The sequence below is a fragment of the Epinephelus lanceolatus genome, chromosome 14, assembly GCF_041903045.1.
Source record: "Epinephelus lanceolatus isolate andai-2023 chromosome 14, ASM4190304v1, whole genome shotgun sequence".
NCBI lineage: Eukaryota > Metazoa > Chordata > Actinopteri > Perciformes > Serranidae > Epinephelus > Epinephelus lanceolatus.
This window is the reverse complement of record NC_135747.1, coordinates 44,732,206-44,753,610: the sequence shown is the minus strand read 5'-3', so window position 1 is coordinate 44,753,610 and position 21,405 is coordinate 44,732,206. Positions and strand designations below refer to the sequence as shown.

At 43.6% G+C, this 21,405-nt stretch overlaps 1 protein-coding gene across 1 annotated transcript; it reads left to right on the top strand.

The window, feature by feature from the left end:
* The first annotated feature begins 4,057 nt into the window (after positions 1-4,057).
* Positions 4,058-20,983, top strand: hacd2 (3-hydroxyacyl-CoA dehydratase 2). Its single transcript, XM_033618039.2, has 7 exons — positions 4,058-4,287; positions 6,825-6,942; positions 8,356-8,374; positions 14,047-14,135; positions 14,641-14,762; positions 18,652-18,830; positions 20,262-20,983. The coding sequence occupies exons 1-7, from the start codon at positions 4,163-4,165 to the stop codon at positions 20,342-20,344; spliced, it is 735 nt and encodes a 244-aa protein (XP_033473930.1). The 5' UTR covers positions 4,058-4,162; the 3' UTR covers positions 20,345-20,983.
* Positions 20,984-21,405: the final 422 nt, after the last annotated feature.

The window sequence follows — 21,405 nt, the reverse complement described above, 5'->3', positions numbered from 1 at the left end:
GTATAATGCTTCATAAACATATTGCATATGAACAAGTTGCGGCACGAGATGTATAATGCTTCATAAACATATTGCATATGAACAAGTTGCGGCACGAGATGTATAATGCTTCATAAACATATTGCATGTGAACAAGTTGCGGCACGAGATGTATAATGCTTCATAAACATATTGCATGTGAACAAGTTGCGGCACGAGATGTTTAATGCTTCATAAACATATTGCATATGAACAAGTTGTGGCACAAGATGTATAATGCTTCATAAACATATTGCATATGAACAAGTTGTGGCACGAGATGTATAATGCTTCATAAACATATTGCATATGAACAAGTTGCGGCACGAGATGTATAATGCTTCATAAACATATTGCATATGAACAAGTTGCGGCACGAGATGTTTAATGCTTCATAAACATATTGCATATGAACAAGTTGTGGCACGAGATGTATAATGCTTCATAAACATATTGCATATGAACAAGTTGCGGCACGAGATGTATAATGCTTCATAAACATATTGCATATGAACAAGTTGTGGCACGAGATGTATAATGCTTCATAAACAGTGGTAACTTAGATGGTGATCTCCTTCCTTTCTCGGTCATGTTGGTCTTTTTCTTTCCTAATCATTTGAGTTTGTGAATGGTGCGTAAATATTGCCGCCGCAATGACTTGTGGGATGGAATTATCTCCTTTCCTATCGCTTAGGAAGGTCCGATGTATCCTATGCTAAAGGAGATCTGAAAGGAAGCATTGAACCTCCTTTCCTTAATGTTTAGAGAATTCCAACAGCTCTTATCATGGCGGCCGCTAAAATACTTCCGGGTCATTTCACTCAGCTAGGAACCTTCCTAAGCAAAAAAGACTTTCCGAGAATTTAACAAATTTCTTGTCCCCGATAAAGTTAAAGAAGTTCATATCAAACTCTTGCTTGGATACTATCCTTGCAATGAATTCATTAACAAGTTTAGACCTGACGTGTCACCTTTATGTTCCTTCTGCAAAGAAGAGGTGGAGTCTTTTTCTCATTTATTTTATGGATGTCCACATTCTTCTAATTTTTGGAATCAAATATCTTTATTACTTTGGGAGTCTCAGAAGGTCTTGGTCACCATTACAGAAAGTATGGTCTTGTTTTTGAGTGTCAAATCTAACAATAAGAAAATTGATAGTGTGATAAAATTGCTGTGTCTGTTGGGTAAATATCATATTCATAAAGCCAGATTTCTTCAGTTTATCCCAAATTAAATTTTGTTTCATGCTGAACTTAAGACTTTTTATGATTCTGTATGTAAAGTACATAAAAACAAAAAAGCTTGCAAGACATCCAGCCTACTAAAAGATATTGGAGACCATATTGCCAGATAATATATTGTCCCTGCTATATGTTTTCTTATTCATTTATCTGTTTTGTTAGTTATTTATTTATATATTTACTTACTTGCTCTGTTGGTTCTTTTTTTATATAATTTGCACATTTTTTGTCTGCTTGTGTTTTTTTTTTTTATTTATTTATTTATTTATTTTTTATGTGATATATATATATATATATATATATATATATATATATATATATATATATACAGTACAGGCCAAAAGTTTGGACACACCTTCTCATTCAATGCGTTTTCTTTATTTTCATGACTATTTACATTGTAGATTCTCACTGAAGGCATCAAAACTATGAATGAACACATGTGGAGTTATGTACTTAACAAAAAAAGGTGAAATAACTGAAAACATGTTTTATATTCTAGTTTCTTCAAAATAGCCACCCTTTGCTCTGATTACTGCTTTGCACACTCTTGGCATTCTCTCCATGAGCTTCAAGAGGTAGTCACCTGAAATGGTTTCCACTTCACAGGTGTGCCTTATCAGGGTTAATTAGTGGAATTTCTTGCTTTATCAATGGGGTTGGGACCATCAGCTGTGTTGTGCAGAAGTCAGGTTAATACACAGCCGACAGCCCTATTGGACAACTGTTAAAATTCATATTATGGCAAGAACCAATCAGCTAACTAAAGAAAAACGAGTGGCCATCATTACTTTAAGAAATGAAGGTCAGTCAGTCCGGAAAATTGCAAAAACTTTAAATGTGTCCCCAAGTGGAGTCGCAAAAACCATCAAGCGCTACAACGAAACTGGCACACATGAGGACCGACCCAGGAAAGGAAGACCAAGAGTCACCTCTGCTTCTGAGGATAAGTTCATCCGAGTCACCAGCCTCAGAAATGGCAAGTTAACAGCAGCTCAGATCAGAGACCAGATGAATGCCACACAGAGTTCTAGCAGCAGACCCATCTCTAGAACAACTGTTAAGAGGAGACTGCGCCAATCAGGCCTTCATGGTCAAATAGCTGCTAGGAAACCACTGCTAAGGAGAGGCAACAAGCAGAAGAGATTTGTTTGGGCCAAGAAACACAAGGAATGGACATTAGACCAGTGGAAATCTGTGCTTTGGTCTGATGAGTCCAAATTTGAGATCTTTGGTTCCAACCGCCGTGTCTTTGTGAGACGCAGAAAAGGTGAACGGATGGATTCCACATGCCTGGTTCCCACTGTGAAGCATGGAGGAGGAGGTGTGATGGTGTGGGGGTGTTTTGCTGGTGACACTGTTGGGGATTTATTCAAAATTGAAGGCACACTGAACCAGCATGGCTACCACAGCATCCTGCAGCGACATGCCATCCCATCCGGTTTGCGTTTAGTTGGACCATCATTTATTTTTCAACAGGACAATGACCCCAAACACACCTCCAGGCTGTGTAAGGGCTATTTGACCAAGAAGGAGAGTGATGGAGTGCTGCGGCAGATGACCTGGCCTCCACAGTCACCGGACCTGAACCCAATCCAGATGGTTTGGGGTGAGCTGGACCGCAGAGTGAAGGCAAAGGGGCCAACAAGTGCTAAACACCTCTGGGAACTCCTTCAAGACTGTTGGAAAACCATTTCAGGTGACTACCTCTTGAAGCTCATGGAGAGAATGCCAAGAGTGTGCAAAGCAGTAATCAGAGCAAAGGGTGGCTATTTTGAAGAAACTAGAATATAAAACATGTTTTCAGTTATTTCACCTTTTTTTGTTAAGTACATAACTCCACATGTGTTCATTCATAGTTTTGATGCCTTCAGTGAGAATCTACAATGTAAATAGTCATGAAAATAAAGAAAACGCATTGAATGAGAAGGTGTGTCCAAACTTTTGGCCTGTACTGTATATATATATATATATATATATATATATATATATATATATATATTTTTTTTTTAACTTCTTCTTAACACTGTGCTCCCTGTACTTTCATGTTGATACAGCTATTTGTATCGTATTGTACCTTGTCTTAAAGATTTGAATAAAGTTTATGAAAAAAAAAAGACTTTCCAAACGCAGGGTCAGTAGAATAGAAAATATGTGTATACAGTATAAGTATATATCTATAAATATAAATATATGTACATCTGGTAATTTTGAGAAATATAAATGTGTAAAACTCTGATGTGTATTTCTTAAAGCTTATTGTAGTGACACAGAATTTACATGGTGAAGGTCACAGCCTCTGACGGTCAATCACCAAAATGTTCCTAAACGTTTTTCCTCCAGGAGTGTTTTTGTTTGTCTGTTTGTTTATTTGTTTGTTTTTTAAATGTGTTACGTATATATTTATTGTTGTGTGTATGGAGAGAGATGGGGCTCTACTCTCGGTGCTTGCTGAATTCACAGGTGACTTCAGTTCAGTCCATGACACAGACCACTGCGTTGGGGAGCTGCTGTTACAGCATGTGTGTAGCCTGTGGCGTCCAGCAGGGGGCGCGCCTCTCAAAGAGCGACTCATACAAACACAGGAAGTGACAAAGAGTCCGACGGAAGCTCAAGATAGTTCATGTTCTATTGTACACCGACAACACCACCCAAGAGAAAGATCACACAGATTTAATTCACGTCAGAATAAATAGTCTAAATAAAAGTCTTGACGTAATAACTACGTCACATGTTGAATGTCCGGTTTCTGAGGTGATATTTGAGTGAGCGCGCGTAAAAGCGAAGCCGGAAGTACGCAGCAGGTGACCGTCCGGCTCCCGTTGGTTGGTGTGTTGGTTTCCTGACTCGGTGAACCGTCAGCCGCCGTCGTCCAGGACCAGAGACCGCAGAGGGTTGTAGTCATGTCGGCAGCTGCTCCGGGGACCAGCAAGGCGGCTCACGGTGATGTGGCCGCCAAGAAGAAGAAGGGCCCCGGCGCCCTGGCCACGGCCTACCTCGTCATCTACAACGTTGTTATGACAGCGGGGTATGTAGCCTCCGTCCGCGTGCTAACGCTGCTGCTGCTCTGTGTGTGTGTGTGTGTGTGTGTGTGTGTGTGTGTGTGTGTCTGTGTGTGTGTGTGTGTGTCTGTGAGCTGAGGATATAACATCACAGCATTGATACCAGGAGCTAAATCAACCCTCTGCACCGTCACAGTGATGAGTATTGATTATTGATCTGCAGACTGTGGGTGATTATAACCGGAAGCACTGTTAGCATGCTGCTGAGCACTCAGACAACTTGGAGTGCGCTTCTCTGACGCTAATACAGATTAACGAGCAGCACACACACAGACACCACCTGCCGTGCACACCCCATAATATCAGTGCACACCCCATAATATCAGTGCACACCCCATAATATCAGTATAATAATAATGTCCTAACATCAACTAACAAATGATACAGAAATAATAATGAATGATAATGTGCACAAAGAGAAAAAGAGCCAGCTGAGATGTATCTGTGTAGGATATAGGCAGGGCAGCTTTATGTGTACAGCACATGTCATACACATGTCATACACATGTCATACAGCAGGGTAAGTCAAAGAGCTTTACAGAGCAATAAAATATAAAACATATTAAAGCACACAGATTTACAATCAAAGGCTAAAAAGAAAAAATGTATAAAAGGTCAAATTAATGACTAAATTATTTACAATTTAAAAAATCACCATTAAAAATAGCTAAAGTGCAGATATAAGATTATTTAAAATGATTTTAAATGGGGTTTAAAAATAAAATGAAAAACACATTCAAATGGCTGCTGTAAAGATGCTCTGCAGGATTTAAAGATGTAATTTGAATCAAACAAGAAACAAAAGTTACAGGAATAGTTCGTCCATAATCAGATGAGTTGATGAATAAATGATTAATCTGCAACAAAGATCAGTGAGTCACAGACACATTCACACTTCACACATTTATTATGTTATTTAAATAGAAATAGAAAAATATAGATTTTTTTTTTAAAATTCTATAGAAATAATTTATCTGTTACTCAAAGACAGATTAATGAGTAAGTAAAAGAATAAGATAGATGAAATAAAATAAATTGTCTGAATACAATTCAAGTGTTCTTTTTAAACTGAGTGTATCAACATGGACCTGGTGCTTCTGCACAGTGTTTGCATGTGTGTATGTTTATATGTAAACAGCATGTAGGATTAATGTTTACAGTACAGTATAATGATAATCTGTGATTAAAGTAAACAGCAGTTTATTTAAAGATTATTCACATTAACAGTCAGATAGAAAAACATATTTGATGGATTGTGGATGTTTGTCGACTGATCACAGTTTGATTTGTGTTAAACCAGAGCTGATATAGATCAGTGGTCTGTTTCACACCCTCCGCTGCTCTGCTGCTCGGCCCAGATTCTTCCAGTACAGTTAAACAGTCCTGACCTTTGACCCTGAGCAGAGAAGTGTCTCTGTGTGTCTTTTATTGCTCTGGTTGTGACACTGTTGCACAAGAGAACAGTGGGTGTTGTTTGCTCTCTGCTCCAACCAGTCCGGTCACATTGTGAACGCCTCAGTATTGATGGGCCTCACACTGCCTGCTTTGTATTGAGCACATGTCAGCACACACGTACGTCTTCGCCGCTCAAATGCAGCGTCTGCATTCAGATGCAGGCGAGCTAAGTTTCTGCCCGACCAGCTCTGATATTGATATTCATCAGTGCTGCTGACTGAGATTAAGAACAGATACTAATCACTGTCTTCACTCAGTGACACCAACGTGTGAAGTGAAACTGTGATCCTGATCAGACTGTCTGAACCTCCACAGGCTCTGCAGCTGACCTCTGACCTCTGTGTCCAGGGGGACAAGCTCAGTCTGAATAACCTGATGCATTACATTACATTATTGTTGTACTGTATGAGCTGAAACCATTATCAGGAAACATTTCACCCTCCATTAAAGATACAAACCTGACTCAGTGTGAACTTAACTTTTTAATATTTACAGAAACATTAAACAGTATTTTTTCTTTATGTGACTTCAGTCTGCTCAGTTCATTAATGTTTAGAGGAGTGATGTCAAGACTTACCAGAATGTTTGATATAATATTGGGTCATTAAACGTGTCAGGGCTGCAGAGAAGGGAAAATAAGTTGCATTGCAGACAGTAACTGTAACAACAAATGTTCTTATGTGTGCCAGCAGCCTGGTGCTCCAGCTATATGTTAGTTCTCTCTGAAGTTCAGGTGCACAGTCCTCATTAAACCATATGTAGTAAAGCTGTGTCGAAAAGTACATCGAAGTATAGTTTTTTCCCAATGGTAAAGTTAATTTGTTCATCAGGATTACTGTCAGCACAAAGAAGCTCCCACTATGGAAGGACTCATTTTATAAAGTACTCCTCAGTTCTTAAATCTGTGGTGCTGCATGTCCTTTGACCCCAGGATGCTTTATTTGAAACACAAAGCTCACACTCACAACACAAGCTCATCTGGTAGCTCTCCATAATTCCTGCATTGACTAATCCTGTGATATTTCTTCTTCCCCTCTGTGCCGTCCAGGTGGCTGGTGATCGCTGTGGGTCTGGTGAGAGCGTACCTGGCCAGAGGAAGTTACCACGGGCTGTACTACTCCATAGAGAAGCCTCTCAAGTTCTTTCAGACCGGAGCCATTCTGGAGGTGAGACGAGCTCAGAGATCTGAGTCATACCAACACTGTCACAAGTTTTAGAGTCCTCACAACACTTCAAGGGGAGAGGAGGTAGCAACACAACTCCACCTAATGGAGGCTGACGGCGCCCCAGATTCAAACGTCCAAAAACACATCATTGAAACCACAAAATATCTCCATACTGCTCGTCCGTAGTGATCCAAGTGTCCTGAAGCCCCGACATAAAAAGTTGTTTGGAAAAACCTCATTTGAACTCTGTTTTTAGCCTCATTGTAGCCTGTAGCTCTGACTGCCTCTCTGGGCACCGCGCTCACGTGTGCGCACTTGCGCGAGACCATGAGACGTGAGCACCGCCTTCATGTGTGTTCACATGCTTTCACTGGTGTCGCGCAAGTGCACACACGTGAGCGTGGTGCCCAGAGAGGCAGTCAGAGCTACAGGCTACAATGAGGCTAAAAACAGAGTTCAAATGAGGTTTTTCCAAACAACTTTTTATGTCGGGGCTTCAGGACACTTGGATCACTACGGACGAGCAGTATGGAGATATTTTGTGGTTTCAATGATGTGTTTTTGGACGTTTGAATCTGGGGCGCCGTCAGCCTCCATTAGGTGGAGTTGTGTTGCTACCTCCTCTCCCCTTGGATCTCTGCAAGTGATGTGAGGACTCTAAAACTTCACCTGAGCCTCCCTCGGCATATGGGTGAGTAGATAATGGCTGAGTTTACATTTTTGGGTGCACTATCCCTTTAAAGGTATGTGAGTTGGGTTCAGGTCTGCATGGTGTCGTTATCAGTCCAGTGTTTGGTATGTCCTCTGTAACATACCAACATGCTAACTGAACGTGTGGAGCTGCTCTGTGTTAAAGACACACAACCACGCAAGTTTTTAAAGTGAATTTTTATAAGAGTTCAACCCAATACAAATATAGAGGCAGAAAATGAGCTGCTGACTGTGAGTGTCAGAACGAGGTCAAAGAGAATCATCTAATTTTCTCACATGTGTTAAAGAGCATTCACACACACACACACACACACACTGATACAAACACAGTGCAGAGACAGAGCAGCACGAGGTGTTGGACTGATCCTGTCCAGACTCTCTGGAGCTCAGCAGGAGGAGACTGATCCTCCATTCATGAAGTAATCTGTACACAGACTGAACACTAATGGCACAAAGAGTGTCAGTTGTTTTTGACACACAAAAACAAGTGGAAGGTTTATGTATTATATTTAACAAATTAGTGACTACACATGATCCAAAGGAAAAAATATTTGCAGGAATGCAGGAAAAGAAAACATGTAGAGAGCCAGAGGAAGTGTGTTTTATGTGTTTTATCAGACTGTGTTGTCAGAGTTAAGATAAGTGGTGGTTTGTTCCTCTGACAGAAGCATGTTGAGTAATTCTGTTATCTTTTCTTTACAGATCCTGCACTGTGCTGTAGGTGAGTCTGTCTTTAGCCTTCACCCTCACCTCCACCCTCACCTTCACTGCTGTCTGTAAAACATCTGTCCTCACAGGTCACTTTTTACATGTGAGCATCTCACTGGCTGAGGCCCTGTTTAGACGACAATGGTTTCTCTAAAAACAGAAAATATCTCCATTCACACGGAGCTGCAAAATCGAGTAAGGTAAAGCTGCAGTACCGGAGGCTGCAGTTTCAGGACCGTTTAATTTTCTGAGCAGAGGCTGCAACCTGAAGTTTATTTTTATTTTTTTGCTATACCCAAATACTACTTTCTTATTAAATAGTTATAATCAGTGTTGGGCAGTAACGCGTAGTTTGATTGATGAAGCCCAGGTAACTATACATTACCATTGCCGGTCCTCTCCGCTCCTCTCACCCACACTTGAGAATCCGTCCAGGGAGGACCGTAGAGGTCAGGCCAGGCGGGCCGACACTGTGTATCCCAGAACGGGTGCTCAAGTGTGGGTGAGAGGAGCGGAGAGGACCGCGACGAGGTGGAGTTGCCACAGTTGATCTACACTTTGCTGGAGAAGCGTTGATAAAATCAACAGGGTGAGCAGCATAAACAGAGCTCGCCATTGTTGTTGTGATGGTCGACTTTCTCGTGCATGCCTAGTGACTGGAACTGTAATGAGCATGTGCGAAAAGTCTCCGTTTTCAGAGGAACTGCATATTGCAAGTTTACATGACAACGGAGACACTGCCGTTTCCAAAAAGTTGCACTCTGGAACCCGTTTTCAAAACGTTGCGTTTTCAGGCACCCAAAACGCCGCTGTCGTGAGACTGCACTGCGCTCATACGGTGGTTATCACTGGTGTCAGGACGGCGTTGGTGCAGAGACGTAGTACCCACCAGTTGGTTCCCCCCTAGTTAACACTGTTAGCTCTGTCAGCACTGTTGCTGTTGTTTAGCACCGTTAGCTGTTAGCTGTTAGCTGTGGGCTCAGCCTCCTCCACGTTGAGAACATTGTGCATGTGTTGCCCACCAGAAAAACTCCACAGGTCCATCAAAACACACCACAAGATTCACAGACAGCCTTCACCATAGATACCATAACCACACCAAAACTGTGGAGCAGCATCCCCTCCAATCAGATCTGCTGTCTGTAAATGAATTTGAGTTATCAGAATTGATTTAATGTGATTTTGGAGGAACTTTACCTTCAGGTATCTGTGCAGCAGGGGGACGAATAACGTAACTGTGAGGATGTGAAAGTGTATTGTGGACCAATCTAAACAGAATCATGGAGCTCTGCTGTCACTTGGTGTGTTTGAGGAGCTGAGTGACGTCAGTGATGTCATCACAGGCGTCTTAAAAGTGTCTTCTGACCGTTCAGACTGTGTTTGCAGATGTGTGAACACATTGCGTCTGTGTCTCAGATGTAAATGTGTGCGGACAAACAAACATCTGAAGTGTTTGTCAAAGAGCGAGCGGAGAAGCTGTCGGCTCTCGTGGTGTTAATGTGTGAGGAGACGGCGCCTCTCGCCTGGCCGCCTCACTGTGCTTCACAATCCATTCTCTTCATTATGAAGGATTAATCAGGGATTACCCAGACTCCCTGCAGCTGTCGTCCACACACACACACACACACACACACACACACACACACACACACACACAGCTCGAGGCTCCTCTCTGCTGGACAGTCGGTGACACTGCATCAACATTCAGTCCTGTGGTCTGTCTGTACAGATCTGAGAGCTCACATATTAACTGTCTCTATACATCACTCAGTGTTCTTAGTCATAAACAAAGTGTTTCCTGTTTTTTGGACATTTCTTTCTGTCCCCAGTATAAAGCACCTCTGTGTGCCTGACCATAGTTTCACTTGATGTGACATGATGATGTAAAAAGGAACACTTATTTGTGCAAACTTCTTTGGTAATGCAAAAAACAACAACGAAACAAAAACCAAAAACAAAATGAATTAGACCCAGAACATCAGCAGGAAGAAACAGACAGATTCTCCTGCAGCACGTTTCCATTCTTGTGTTTGTTCTGGATAAATTTGTTTTTCAAGTGTCACTGTTTCTGAAGCTGCAGCTGTTTCTGATGTAAATGTTTTGGGCTCTCGTGTCATGTTTGTCCCTGTTGGCCACCGTACATATGTTTGTTTTTATTAACTTGTTTATGTGACAGGGACAAATGCATGAGACATTACTTTAGATGTAAAATACAAAGTAGATGCATTAAGGTTCCTATCTGTGGCTGATTTGCCTCTGCTGTCCCTGGTTAGACTTTTACAATTAAAACATTAAGATGACTGTGTGTTGAGTGTGTGCAGCTCAGTCTGTGTGTGTTGAGTGTGTGCAGCTCAGTCTGTGTGTGTTGAGTGTGTGCAGCTCAGTCTGTGTGTGTTGAGTGTGTGCAGCTCAGTCTGTGTGTGTTGAGTGTGTGCAGCTCAGTCTCTGTGTGTGTTGAGTGTGTGCAGCTCAGTCTGTGTGTGTTGAGTGTGTGCAGCTCAGTCTCTGTGTGTTGAGTGTGTGCAGCTCAGTCTGTGTGTGTTGAGTGTGTGCAGCTCAGTCTCTGTGTGTTGAGTGTGTGCAGCTCAGTCTCTGTGTGTTGAGTGTGTGCAGCTCAGTCTCTGTGTGTTGAGTGTGTGCAGCTCAGTCTGTGTGTGTTGAGTGTGTGCAGCTCAGTCTCTGTGTGTTGAGTGTGTGCAGCTCAGTCTGTGTGTGTTGAGTGTGTGCAGCTCAGTCTCTGTGTGTTGAGTGTGTGCAGCTCAGTCTGTGTGTGTTGAGTGTGTGCAGCTCAGTCTCTGTGTGTGTTGAGTGTGTGCAGCTCAGTCTGTGTGTGTTGAGTGTGTGCAGCTCAGTCTCTGTGTGTTGAGTGTGTGCAGCTCAGTCTGTGTGTGTTGAGTGTGTGCAGCTCAGTCTGTGTGTGTTGAGTGTGTGCAGCTCAGTCTCTGTGTTGAGTGTGTGCAGCTCAGTCTCTGTGTGTTGAGTGTGTGCAGCTCAGTCTGTGTGTGTTGAGTGTGTGCAGCTCAGTCTGTGTGTGTTGAGTGTGTGCAGCTCAGTCTCTGTGTGTGTTGAGTGTGTGCAGCTCAGTCTGTGTGTGTTGAGTGTGTGCAGCTCAGTCTCTGTGTGTGTTGAGTGTGTGCAGCTCAGTCTCTGTGTGTGCAGCTCAGTCTCTGTGTGTGTGTGTGTGTGTGTGTGTGTGTGTGTGTGTGTGTGTGTTGAGTGTGTGCAGCTCAGTCTCTGTGTGTGTTGAGTGTGTGCAGCTCAGTCTGTGTGTGTTGAGTGTGTGCAGCTCAGTCTGTGTGTGTTGAGTGTGTGCAGCTCAGTCTGTGTGTGTGTTGAGTGTGTGCAGCTCAGTCTCTGTGTGTTGAGTGTGTGCAGCTCAGTCTCTGTGTGTTGAGTGTGTGCAGCTCAGTCTCTGTGTGTGTTGAGTGTGTGCAGCTCAGTCTCTGTGTGTGTTGAGTGTGTGCAGCTCAGTCTCTGTGTGTGTTGAGTGTGTGCAGCTCAGTCTCTGTGTGTGTTGAGTGTGTGCAGCTCAGTCTGTGTGTGTGTGTTGAGTGTGTGCAGCTCAGTCTGTGTGTGTGTTGAGTGTGTGCAGCTCAGTCTCTGTGTGTGTGTTGAGTGTGTGCAGCTCAGTCTCTGTGTGTGTTGAGTGTGTGCAGCTCAGTCTCTGTGTGTTGAGTGTGTGCAGCTCAGTCTGTGTGTGTTTTGAGTGTGTGCAGCTCAGTCTCTGTGTGTTGAGTGTGTGCAGCTCAGTCTCTGTGTGTTGAGTGTGTGCAGCTCAGTCTCTGTGTGTTGAGTGTGTGCAGCTCAGTCTGTGTGTGTTTTGAGTGTGTGCAGCTCAGTCTCTGTGTGTTGAGTGTGTGCAGCTCAGTCTCTGTGTGTTGAGTGTGTGCAGCTCAGTCTGTGTGTGTGTGTTGAGTGTGTGCAGCTCAGTCTCTGTGTGTGTTGAGTGTGTGCAGCTCAGTCTGTGTGTGTGTTGAGTGTGTGTGCAGCTCAGTCTGTGTGTGTTGAGTGTGTGCAGCTCAGTCTGTGTGTGTGTGTGTGTGTTGAGTGTGTGCAGCTCAGTCTGTGTGTGTTGAGTGTGTGCAGCTCAGTCTGTGTGTGTTGAGTGTGTGCAGCTCAGTCTGTGTGTGTTGAGTGTGTGCAGCTCAGTCTCTGTGTGTTGAGTGTGTGCAGCTCAGTCTCTGTGTGTGTTGAGTGTGTGCAGCTCAGTCTCTGTGTGTGTTGAGTGTGTGCAGCTCAGTCTCTGTGTGTGTGTTGAGTGTGTGCAGCTCAGTCTCTGTGTGTGTTGAGTGTGTGCAGCTCAGTCTCTGTGTGTGTTGAGTGTGTGCAGCTCAGTCTCTGTGTGTGTTGAGTGTGTGCAGCTCAGTCTCTGTGTGTTGAGTGTGTGCAGCTCAGTCTCTGTGTGTGTGTTGAGTGTGTGCAGCTCAGTCTCTGTGTGTGTTGAGTGTGTGCAGCTCAGTCTCTGTGTGTTGAGTGTGTGCAGCTCAGTCTCTGTGTGTTGAGTGTGTGCAGCTCAGTCTGTGTGTGTTGAGTGTGTGCAGCTCAGTCTGTGTGTGTTGAGTGTGTGCAGCTCAGTCTGTGTGTGTTGAGTGTGTGCAGCTCAGTCTGTGTGTGTTGAGTGTGTGCAGCTCAGTCTGTGTGTGTTGAGTGTGTGCAGCTCAGTCTCTGTGTGTTGAGTGTGTGCAGCTCAGTCTCTGTGTGTGTTGAGTGTGTGCAGCTCAGTCTGTGTGTGTGTGTTGAGTGTGTGCAGCTCAGTCTGTGTGTGTGTTGAGTGTGTGCAGCTCAGTCTCTGTGTGTTGAGTGTGTGCAGCTCAGTCTCTGTGTGTGTTGAGTGTGTGCAGCTCAGTCTGTGTGTGTGTTGAGTGTGTGCAGCTCAGTCTCTGTGTGTTGAGTGTGTGCAGCTCAGTCTCTGTGTGTTGAGTGTGTGCAGCTCAGTCTGTGTGTGTTGAGTGTGTGCAGCTCAGTCTCTGTGTGTGTGTTGAGTGTGTGCAGCTCAGTCTGTGTGTGTGTTGAGTGTGTGCAGCTCAGTCTGTGTGTGTTGAGTGTGTGCAGCTCAGTCTGTGTGTGTGTGTGTGTGTTGAGTGTGTGCAGCTCAGTCTGTGTGTGTTGAGTGTGTGCAGCTCAGTCTGTGTGTGTTGAGTGTGTGCAGCTCAGTCTGTGTGTGTTGAGTGTGTGCAGCTCAGTCTGTGTGTGTTGAGTGTGTGCAGCTCAGTCTCTGTGTGTTGAGTGTGTGCAGCTCAGTCTCTGTGTGTGTGTGTTGAGTGTGTGCAGCTCAGTCTCTGTGTGTGTGTTGAGTGTGTGCAGCTCAGTCTCTGTGTGTTGAGTGTGTGCAGCTCAGTCTGTGTGTGTTGAGTGTGTGCAGCTCAGTCTGTGTGTTGAGTGTGTGCAGCTCAGTCTGTGTGTGTTGAGTGTGTGCAGCTCAGTCTGTGTGTGTTGAGTGTGTGCAGCTCAGTCTGTGTGTGTTGAGTGTGTGCAGCTCAGTCTGTGTGTGTTGAGTGTGTGCAGCTCAGTCTCTGTGTGTTGAGTGTGTGCAGCTCAGTCTCTGTGTGTTGAGTGTGTGCAGCTCAGTCTCTGTGTGTTGAGTGTGTGCAGCTCAGTCTCTGTGTGTGTTGAGTGTGTGCAGCTCAGTCTCTGTGTGTTGAGTGTGTGCAGCTCAGTCTCTGTGTGTTCTGTGTCCCGTCTCAGGAATCGTACCGTCCTCTGTGGTCCTGACTGGATTCCAGGTCATGTCCCGGGTCTTCCTCACCTGGGCCGTCACACACAGCGTCAGAGAGGTATGAAGAGTCTCACTAACTAAGTAGCTAACTGTCACACACATAGATGAGTGTTTTCCAGAAGAGTGTGTGTGACCTGCTGATGTGCTGTTTGCCCTGTTGATAGATGGGAGAGGAGGAGATGTGTAAGTAACGTCAGCTCATCTCTCTGTAGGGTTGAAGGAATGAATCTGCTCTCTGAGTTATAGTGTAGTGAATAACATATGATTCTCATGTTTTCTGCTGTACTGACCTTTTCCTCAGGCTGTCCTCTGTGTGACGTCAGTGTGTGTGAGACTGTATTTAGACTGTGAGACGTTTTTAACATCATATTTGCATTGATTTAACCTGATGTCTGTTGATGGTGACCGTCTGCCTGCAGTGTGATCTGATCTCTGAGCGTCTCAAACAAACAGCATGGTTCTGAAATGAAGAGTCTGTGTTAGCCTTCAGTAAGTGCTGCAGCATGACACGAGGCTGACGAGCCCGCCTCTTCCTCCTCCCATCATCCTTTGTGTGTGCGCAGGTGCAGAGTGAGGACAGCGTGCTGCTGTTCGTCACAGCCTGGACCGTCACAGAGATCATCCGCTACTCTTTCTACACCTTCAGCCTCCTCAACCACCTGCCGTACCTCATCAAATGGGCAAGGTAGGACATCAACCCCAGAGTCCGAGTCAGAGTCCGAGTCAGAGTCCGAGTCAGAGGCAGAGTCAGAGTCAGAGGCAGTCACGGCAGTATTTATATTTGACTCTGAGAAACATGGATGGTGTTCAGCTGTCTCGATGTGACAGTTTCATCAAATATGACAAGTTATTTTCATAAACGTTACCAACTACAGCTTTAACTATGAAACTGCTATTTATGAAATTCCAGACTATTAAAAAATGCCCATAGATGTCTTCAAATGACATGTTCTGTCTGACAGAAACTCCAAAACCCAGAGATATATATATTAAATATGACAAAGCAAAACAGCAGGTCTTCACATTGAAGGAGTTTGAACCAGCGGCTTTTTCGGTAAATCACAAAATGATTCAAAGGATTAAACGATAAGCAAAATAGTTGCTGTTATAATTATATGAAATATTATAATCTGAGGTGTCGGTAACGTGTAAGATGAATGAATGAATGTGATGTGTACATGTGTCTTAGGTCTTGTGTATGTGAACGCATTAATGTTTCATGTCAGCCCGACACATCCTGGAATAAAATCCTCCATATAATTATTTAATTATAAATAGCTCCATTAATTATTTTTAAGAGAACGTTTTTTTATTTATGCCGCTGTAGTCGTGCGTTGAAGCTATTACAGCAGCAACAAAAGGTTCAGGAGGTTTATTAATGTCTGTAAAGACACGACTCCCAACACTGATGAGTTAATCATTTTTATTTTTAAACTCATCTTATGCACAGAAAATCATCCTGTTTCCACCACAAACAGCTTTCTGTCTGTGTGTGCCTAATGGGATTCATCTGCATCATCAACCAAGGCAACAGTTGTTAAGTGGCTCCCTCCCCGCGGTCTTTGTTGCTAGGTAGCAAAAGAGCCCGTCTCTATGTTGGTGTTCGACTTTCAGTTTGAGTTGCACCCTGAGAGGCAGAAAAATTGGTCGTGCATCTGTGAACGAAATCAGTGACGGACGAGGAGAGACCGTCGCTGGGTTTGGAGTTAAAGAAGAGACTGAAGGGTTTTATTTTCTGTGGAAGAAAATCAGCTCAGTGAATCTCTGGTTTGTTATTGTGAGCTTCTCCTCTCTGTCCTCCAAAGAGCCGACGCTTCAGTCTGTCATTAAATATTCAGGCGCATGTGGAGGAATTCCTTTTTATTTATACGTTACATTTCTTGTTAAGTAGCTCAAGCTTCGGCCTGATGTTAATATTACAGTGTATTTAGAGTTTGGATGTAGCCGTGATGTCATGGTGCAGAACAGCTGAGGAATTTAACATGGTGAACGCAGCCTTTTAACTTCCAACAGGCAGCACCTCTTTACTTAAAGCTGGAGTTGGCAACACACCCAGATCATGTGACTCCTGCATGTATACAGTCAATCAGACCCAAACTGGCCGAGGCGCTCTGAGCATGCTCCACAGTTTCCGCCCCGGGCTTTGAGCCGGAAGTCCAATAGCATTAAATGTGTAAGAGAAGAAGAAGCCGGTAACAACATGGAGAAATCTACATCCAGAGCCGTGACTTTTTGGACGGACCAAATGTACAGAGCTGTAAAGTTGTCCACCATGGTAGCAGTTAGCTGCTAGCTAACCGTAGCTAACTTGTTTGTCCATTGTTTGGTCTGTGACGTAATAGGTCAACAGGAAAAAGGTCCAATACTAACAAGCTGAAAGGGGGCATATCTCCACCTATCGTAGAGGAGTCGCACATACTTGGCTCAATAAATAGTCGGTCAGTTAAACCGGTACAGGAAATGCTGGGTCACTGTATGAAGCACGTGCATCTGCCCGTGGTCGTCTGGTGGGAGGGGCTTAGGACAGAGAGGGGGGGCTGCAGGAGGAAGGTGTGTTTGATCTACTCCAGCTTTAAATATACAGTTGTGGTGTTTGCTTTTGTCAGCAGGTAATGATTTATTTCAGTTCCTCGTGTCAGAGCCTGAACACCACCGCTCTGTTTTTAAAGAGATAAAAATGTTTTGGTATCTCTGCCTCTGGCAACAGTTTATATTCTCTTCTGCTTCACATTCATTTTTAAAAACCTGAGTCCAAACTGTCCACACTGCAGACTTGTCTTCATGGTGTTGTGGTGCCTGTGCAGCTCTGTGTTCTCCGCCCATGTCTTCTTATCTGAAAAATGTATTTGTTTTAGAGAAAGGCAGAAGTGTGTGTTTTCATTGGTCCATCAGAGACAGAGTTTGGAGCTGGATGGGTGAACATGCAGGAAGTCTCACTGATGTTTGTGGTGCACACAGTAAAACACTGAATGTTTACATGTTACAGGAACAGTGAATAGTACAGATGCATGTTAACGCCTCCTTCTCTGCCCTTGCGATGTGTAACGCCTCCTTCTCTGCCCTTGCGATGTGTAACGCCTCCTTCTCTGCCCTCGCGATGTGTAACGTCTCCTTCTCTGCCCTCACGATGTGTAACGTCTCCTTCTCTGCCCTCATGATGTGTAACGTCTCCTTCTCTGCCCTCGCGATGTGTAACGCCTCCTTCTCTGCCCTCGCGATGTGTAACGTCTCCTTCTCTGCCCTCGCGATGTGTAACGTCTCCTTCTCTGCCCTCGCGATGTGTAACGTCTCCTTCTCTGCCCTCGCGATGTGTAACGTCTCCTTCTCTGCCCTCGCGATGTGTAACGTCTCCTTCTCTGCCCTCGCGATGTGTAACGTCTCCTTCTCTGCCCTCACGATGTGTAACGTCTCCTTCTCTGCCCTCACGATGTGTAACGCCTCCTTCTCTGCCCTCGCGATGTGTAACGCCTCCTTCTCTGCCCTCGCGATGTGTAACGTCTCTGTCTCTGCCCTCGCGATGTGTAACGTCTCCTTCTCTGCCCTCACGATGTGTAACGTCTCCTTCTCTGCCCTCACGATGTGTAACGTCTCCTTCTCTGCCCTCACGATGTGTAACGTCTCCTCCTCTGCCCTCACGATGTGTAACGTCTCCTTCTCTGCCCTCGCGATGTGTAACGTCTCTGTCTCTGCCCTCACGATGTGTAACGCCTCTGTCTCTGCCCTCACGATGTGTAACGTCTCCTTCTCTGCTCTCGCGATGTGTAACGCCTCTGTCTCTGCCCTCACGATGTGTAACGTCTCCTTCTCTGCCCTCACGATGTGTAACGTCTCCTTCTCTGCCCTCACGATGTGTAACGTCTCCTTCTCTGCCCTCACGATGTGTAACGTCTCCTTCTCTGCCCTCACGATGTGTAACGTCTCCTCCTCTGCCCTCACGATGTGTAACGTCTCCTTCTCTGCCCTCGCGATGTGTAACGTCTCCTTCTCTGCCCTCACGATGTGTAAGGTCTCCTTCTCTGCCCTCACGATGTGTAACGTCTCCTCCTCTGCCCTCACGATGTGTAACGTCTCCTTCTCTGCCCTCACGATGTGTAACGTCTCCTTCTCTGCCCTCACGATGTGTAACGTCTCCTTCTCTGCCCTCACGATGTGTAACGTCTCCTTCTCTGCCCTCACGATGTGTAACGTCTCCTTCTCTGCCCTCACGATGTGTAAGGTCTCCTTCTCTGCCCCCACGATGTGTAACGTCTCCTCCTCTGCCCTCACGATGTGTAACGTCTCCTTCTCTGCCCTCACGATGTGTAACGTCTCCTTCTCTGCCCTCACGATGTGTAACGTCTCCTTCTCTGCCCTCACGATGTGTAAGGTCTCCTTCTCTGCCCTCACGAGGTGTAACGTCTCCTCCTCTGCCCTCACGATGTGTAACGTCTCCTTCTCTGCCCTCACGATGTGTAACGTCTCCTTCTCTGCCCTCACGATGTGTAACGTCTCCTTCTCTGCCCTCACGATGTGTAAGGTCTCCTTCTCTGCCCTCACGAGGTGTAACGTCTCCTCCTCTGCCCTCTCTGCTGCAGGTACACCTTTTTCATCGTGCTGTATCCCATGGGAGTGACCGGGGAACTGCTGACCATCTATGCAGCGCTGCCGTACGTGCAGAAGACGGGCCTGTACTCCGTCACCCTCCCCAACAAGTACAACTTCTCCTTCGACTACTACACCTTCCTCATCCTCGTCATGATCTCCTACATTCCCCGTAAGTCACAGAGCAGCTTTGTTTCTCGTGGAGTGAGAAGAAACAGGAAGTGACGACACTGTAGATTAAAAGTCACTGAATGTTATGCTTAATTTCTGGTACAGACCATCATCTAACTGACATTTGTATATTTATCATATTAATATAAAGTCATAAGGTGTGTTACCTGAGTGGGCGTTATCAGTCCACCTGATGAGGACAGGTGCTGTCTCCACACACGCCTTCACTTCCTGTCTCCATCACTGGCAGCACCAACTTTAGCTATGGCATTTCGTGGCAGTTTTTTTTTTAAACATAAAAGACTTCATGCAGCAGCAGCTTCAGGTAGTCAGCTGGAAACAGACAGGTTACCGTGACGCAAAGTATCATGGGACAGTAAAATAAAATAAAAAAGTTTTTTTCCATATGTTGTCAGGTATGAAAGGAGCCTAAATGAAAATGCTGTCAGCAGAATACAGAGACTAGATTATATCACTATGACTATTATAGTAATACAGCACTTCCTATTAAAAGTCAAGTGCAAAAAAAAATAAAAATAATTCCTGTAGAGGGTTTAAAGGGCCCAAACTAAATATACAAATACATAAATAACTGTAAAATTAAATGGTCATGTAGATAAATATATAATTATATAACAAAATGCTGATGTAAATATATAAATAAATAACTATGTAAATTAAAGCTTAATAAAATATATAATTATATAATAAATAAACAAATAATTATAATTGAATCATTTCATCATAAATGAATCATATTAAATGAGACATTGAAAATTTAAATGTTAAATTTATTTGTACATTTATTTATTTATTAAGCATTTAATGATTTATTTATTCTTTTATTCCTTTATTTAAGCATTTCATTATATAATTATTTGTTTATGTAAATATTTTATTATACAACTATATTTTTAAGAATGAAATGATATAAGAATTTATTTATCTATTTAGTTAATTATGTTATTATATATGTAATAAACAAAAAATGTGTATTTATTGATTTTTTTATATTTATATAAAGTTTTTTATGTAAGTATTAAAAAATGATAATGATTGATGATAATTATTTAGTTAAGCTATTTATTATATAATTATAAATTTATGAAACAAAAAATGATGTGATTATTTATTTATTGATTTATTTATTTAAGTATATATGTATTTATTTATTTATTCATTTAAGCATTTAATTATATAATTTGTTTTTCATATTAAAAGTTTTGGCCCTTAAAACCTTCCATAGTTTCCACTGTATAAAGTATCTTATTGGACTGCATAGTGCAGGTGTACCTAATAAAGTGAGCATTGTTGATGCTGTTGTAGTTGTAGCTGTGATGTGATGCTGTAGTTGTTGTTGTGATGTAAACACGTGTCCATCTGTTGGTGACACACTGACACCCCTTCCCACCCCCACCCCCCCCCCCCCCAGTCTTCCCCCAGCTTTACTTCCACATGATCCGACAGAGGAAGAAGGTCCTGGGCCACGTGGAGGACTACAGCAAAGTGGAGTGAGCTGAGCAGTGTCCAGACGCACCTGACGGAGGAACCATGAACCAAAACACCAGAAGAAGAAGAAGAAGAAGAGGAACAACATCACGTCTGCTTAAAGAAACCAGTGTCCAAACTGCCAGAGCTGACCTGGCACCAGATCCAATTATCAGCTACTTTATTTTCCAGCTGTCGTCCGGGTTGTAAAAACGCTCACAATCATGAATGAACTGGTTTATTTTGTTGTTGTTATTTTTATTTATGAACAAACTGCAGTTATTTGGTTTAGTCAGGGAGAAAAGAGAATCTGTATCTGGACGTGGATCCAGAGGAGCTGCTGTCTGAGCACTGAGCAGACGCGGCTCTCAGAGAAGCTTCGAGCTGAACGATGCACTGATCATAATCAATAACCTCCTCCTTTAAACGTCACTGTAGAAACTCCCAGGTAGATTTACTCACCTCCACCTTTGCTCTCTTTAAGAAGCCGCTGTGCTTCAGTAGGACGTAGACAGAATAAAGACTCGTACTGAAACTAGCTCATAGCGTTTGTACCTGTCGGTGCAAACTGTGGTCCAGACTTGTAATTTCTTTTTCTTTCATTCATTTCAGTCAGAAGTTTGATTACATTCCTGATTTAGTTCAATAAACCTTTTTGATTCTTTGCCTGCATGGTTTTCTATCTGCTTCTGTCTGTTGGCTGTTTGCTCGCCTCTACTTTGGACTTGTGTTGCCTTCCCAGTGCTCTGGTTCTGTTTCCCAGTTTGTCCCAGTGATGACTGTGAGCTGTGTCTTTAATTTCATCATAGTTTGGTGTTCAACTGGTTTATACATTAATAACCTCAAGTTTTCCATCTCACATCCATTTAAATAACCAAACGCCCTCCTCTCCTCATGTCAGCACGTTTTATTTCTATAATCTGTTTAAGTTAAATAAATTTAGCTCCATTAAAGCTTCACTCTGTGAACACTTTAGATTTAAAAACAAACACTCAGTCAGGCTTTATTAAAGACAGTTTGGTTCTTTACAACCTGGACTGTGTTTGTGTCAAAGTGACCAATGGGAACAATAGGTTTTGAAACTGGTC

Excerpts from the sequence above, each read along its gene's own strand:
- hacd2 (XM_033618039.2), top strand. The coding sequence starts at position 4,163 with ATGTCGGCAGCTGCTCCGGGGACCAGCAAGGCGGCTCACGGTGATGTG. Across the intron at positions 14,136-14,640 it reads TCACACACAGCGTCAGAGAG|GTGCAGAGTGAGGACAGCGT; the intron begins GTATGAAGAGTC and ends GTGTGTGCGCAG. Across the intron at positions 14,763-18,651 it reads TACCTCATCAAATGGGCAAG|GTACACCTTTTTCATCGTGC; the intron begins GTAGGACATCAA and ends TCTCTGCTGCAG.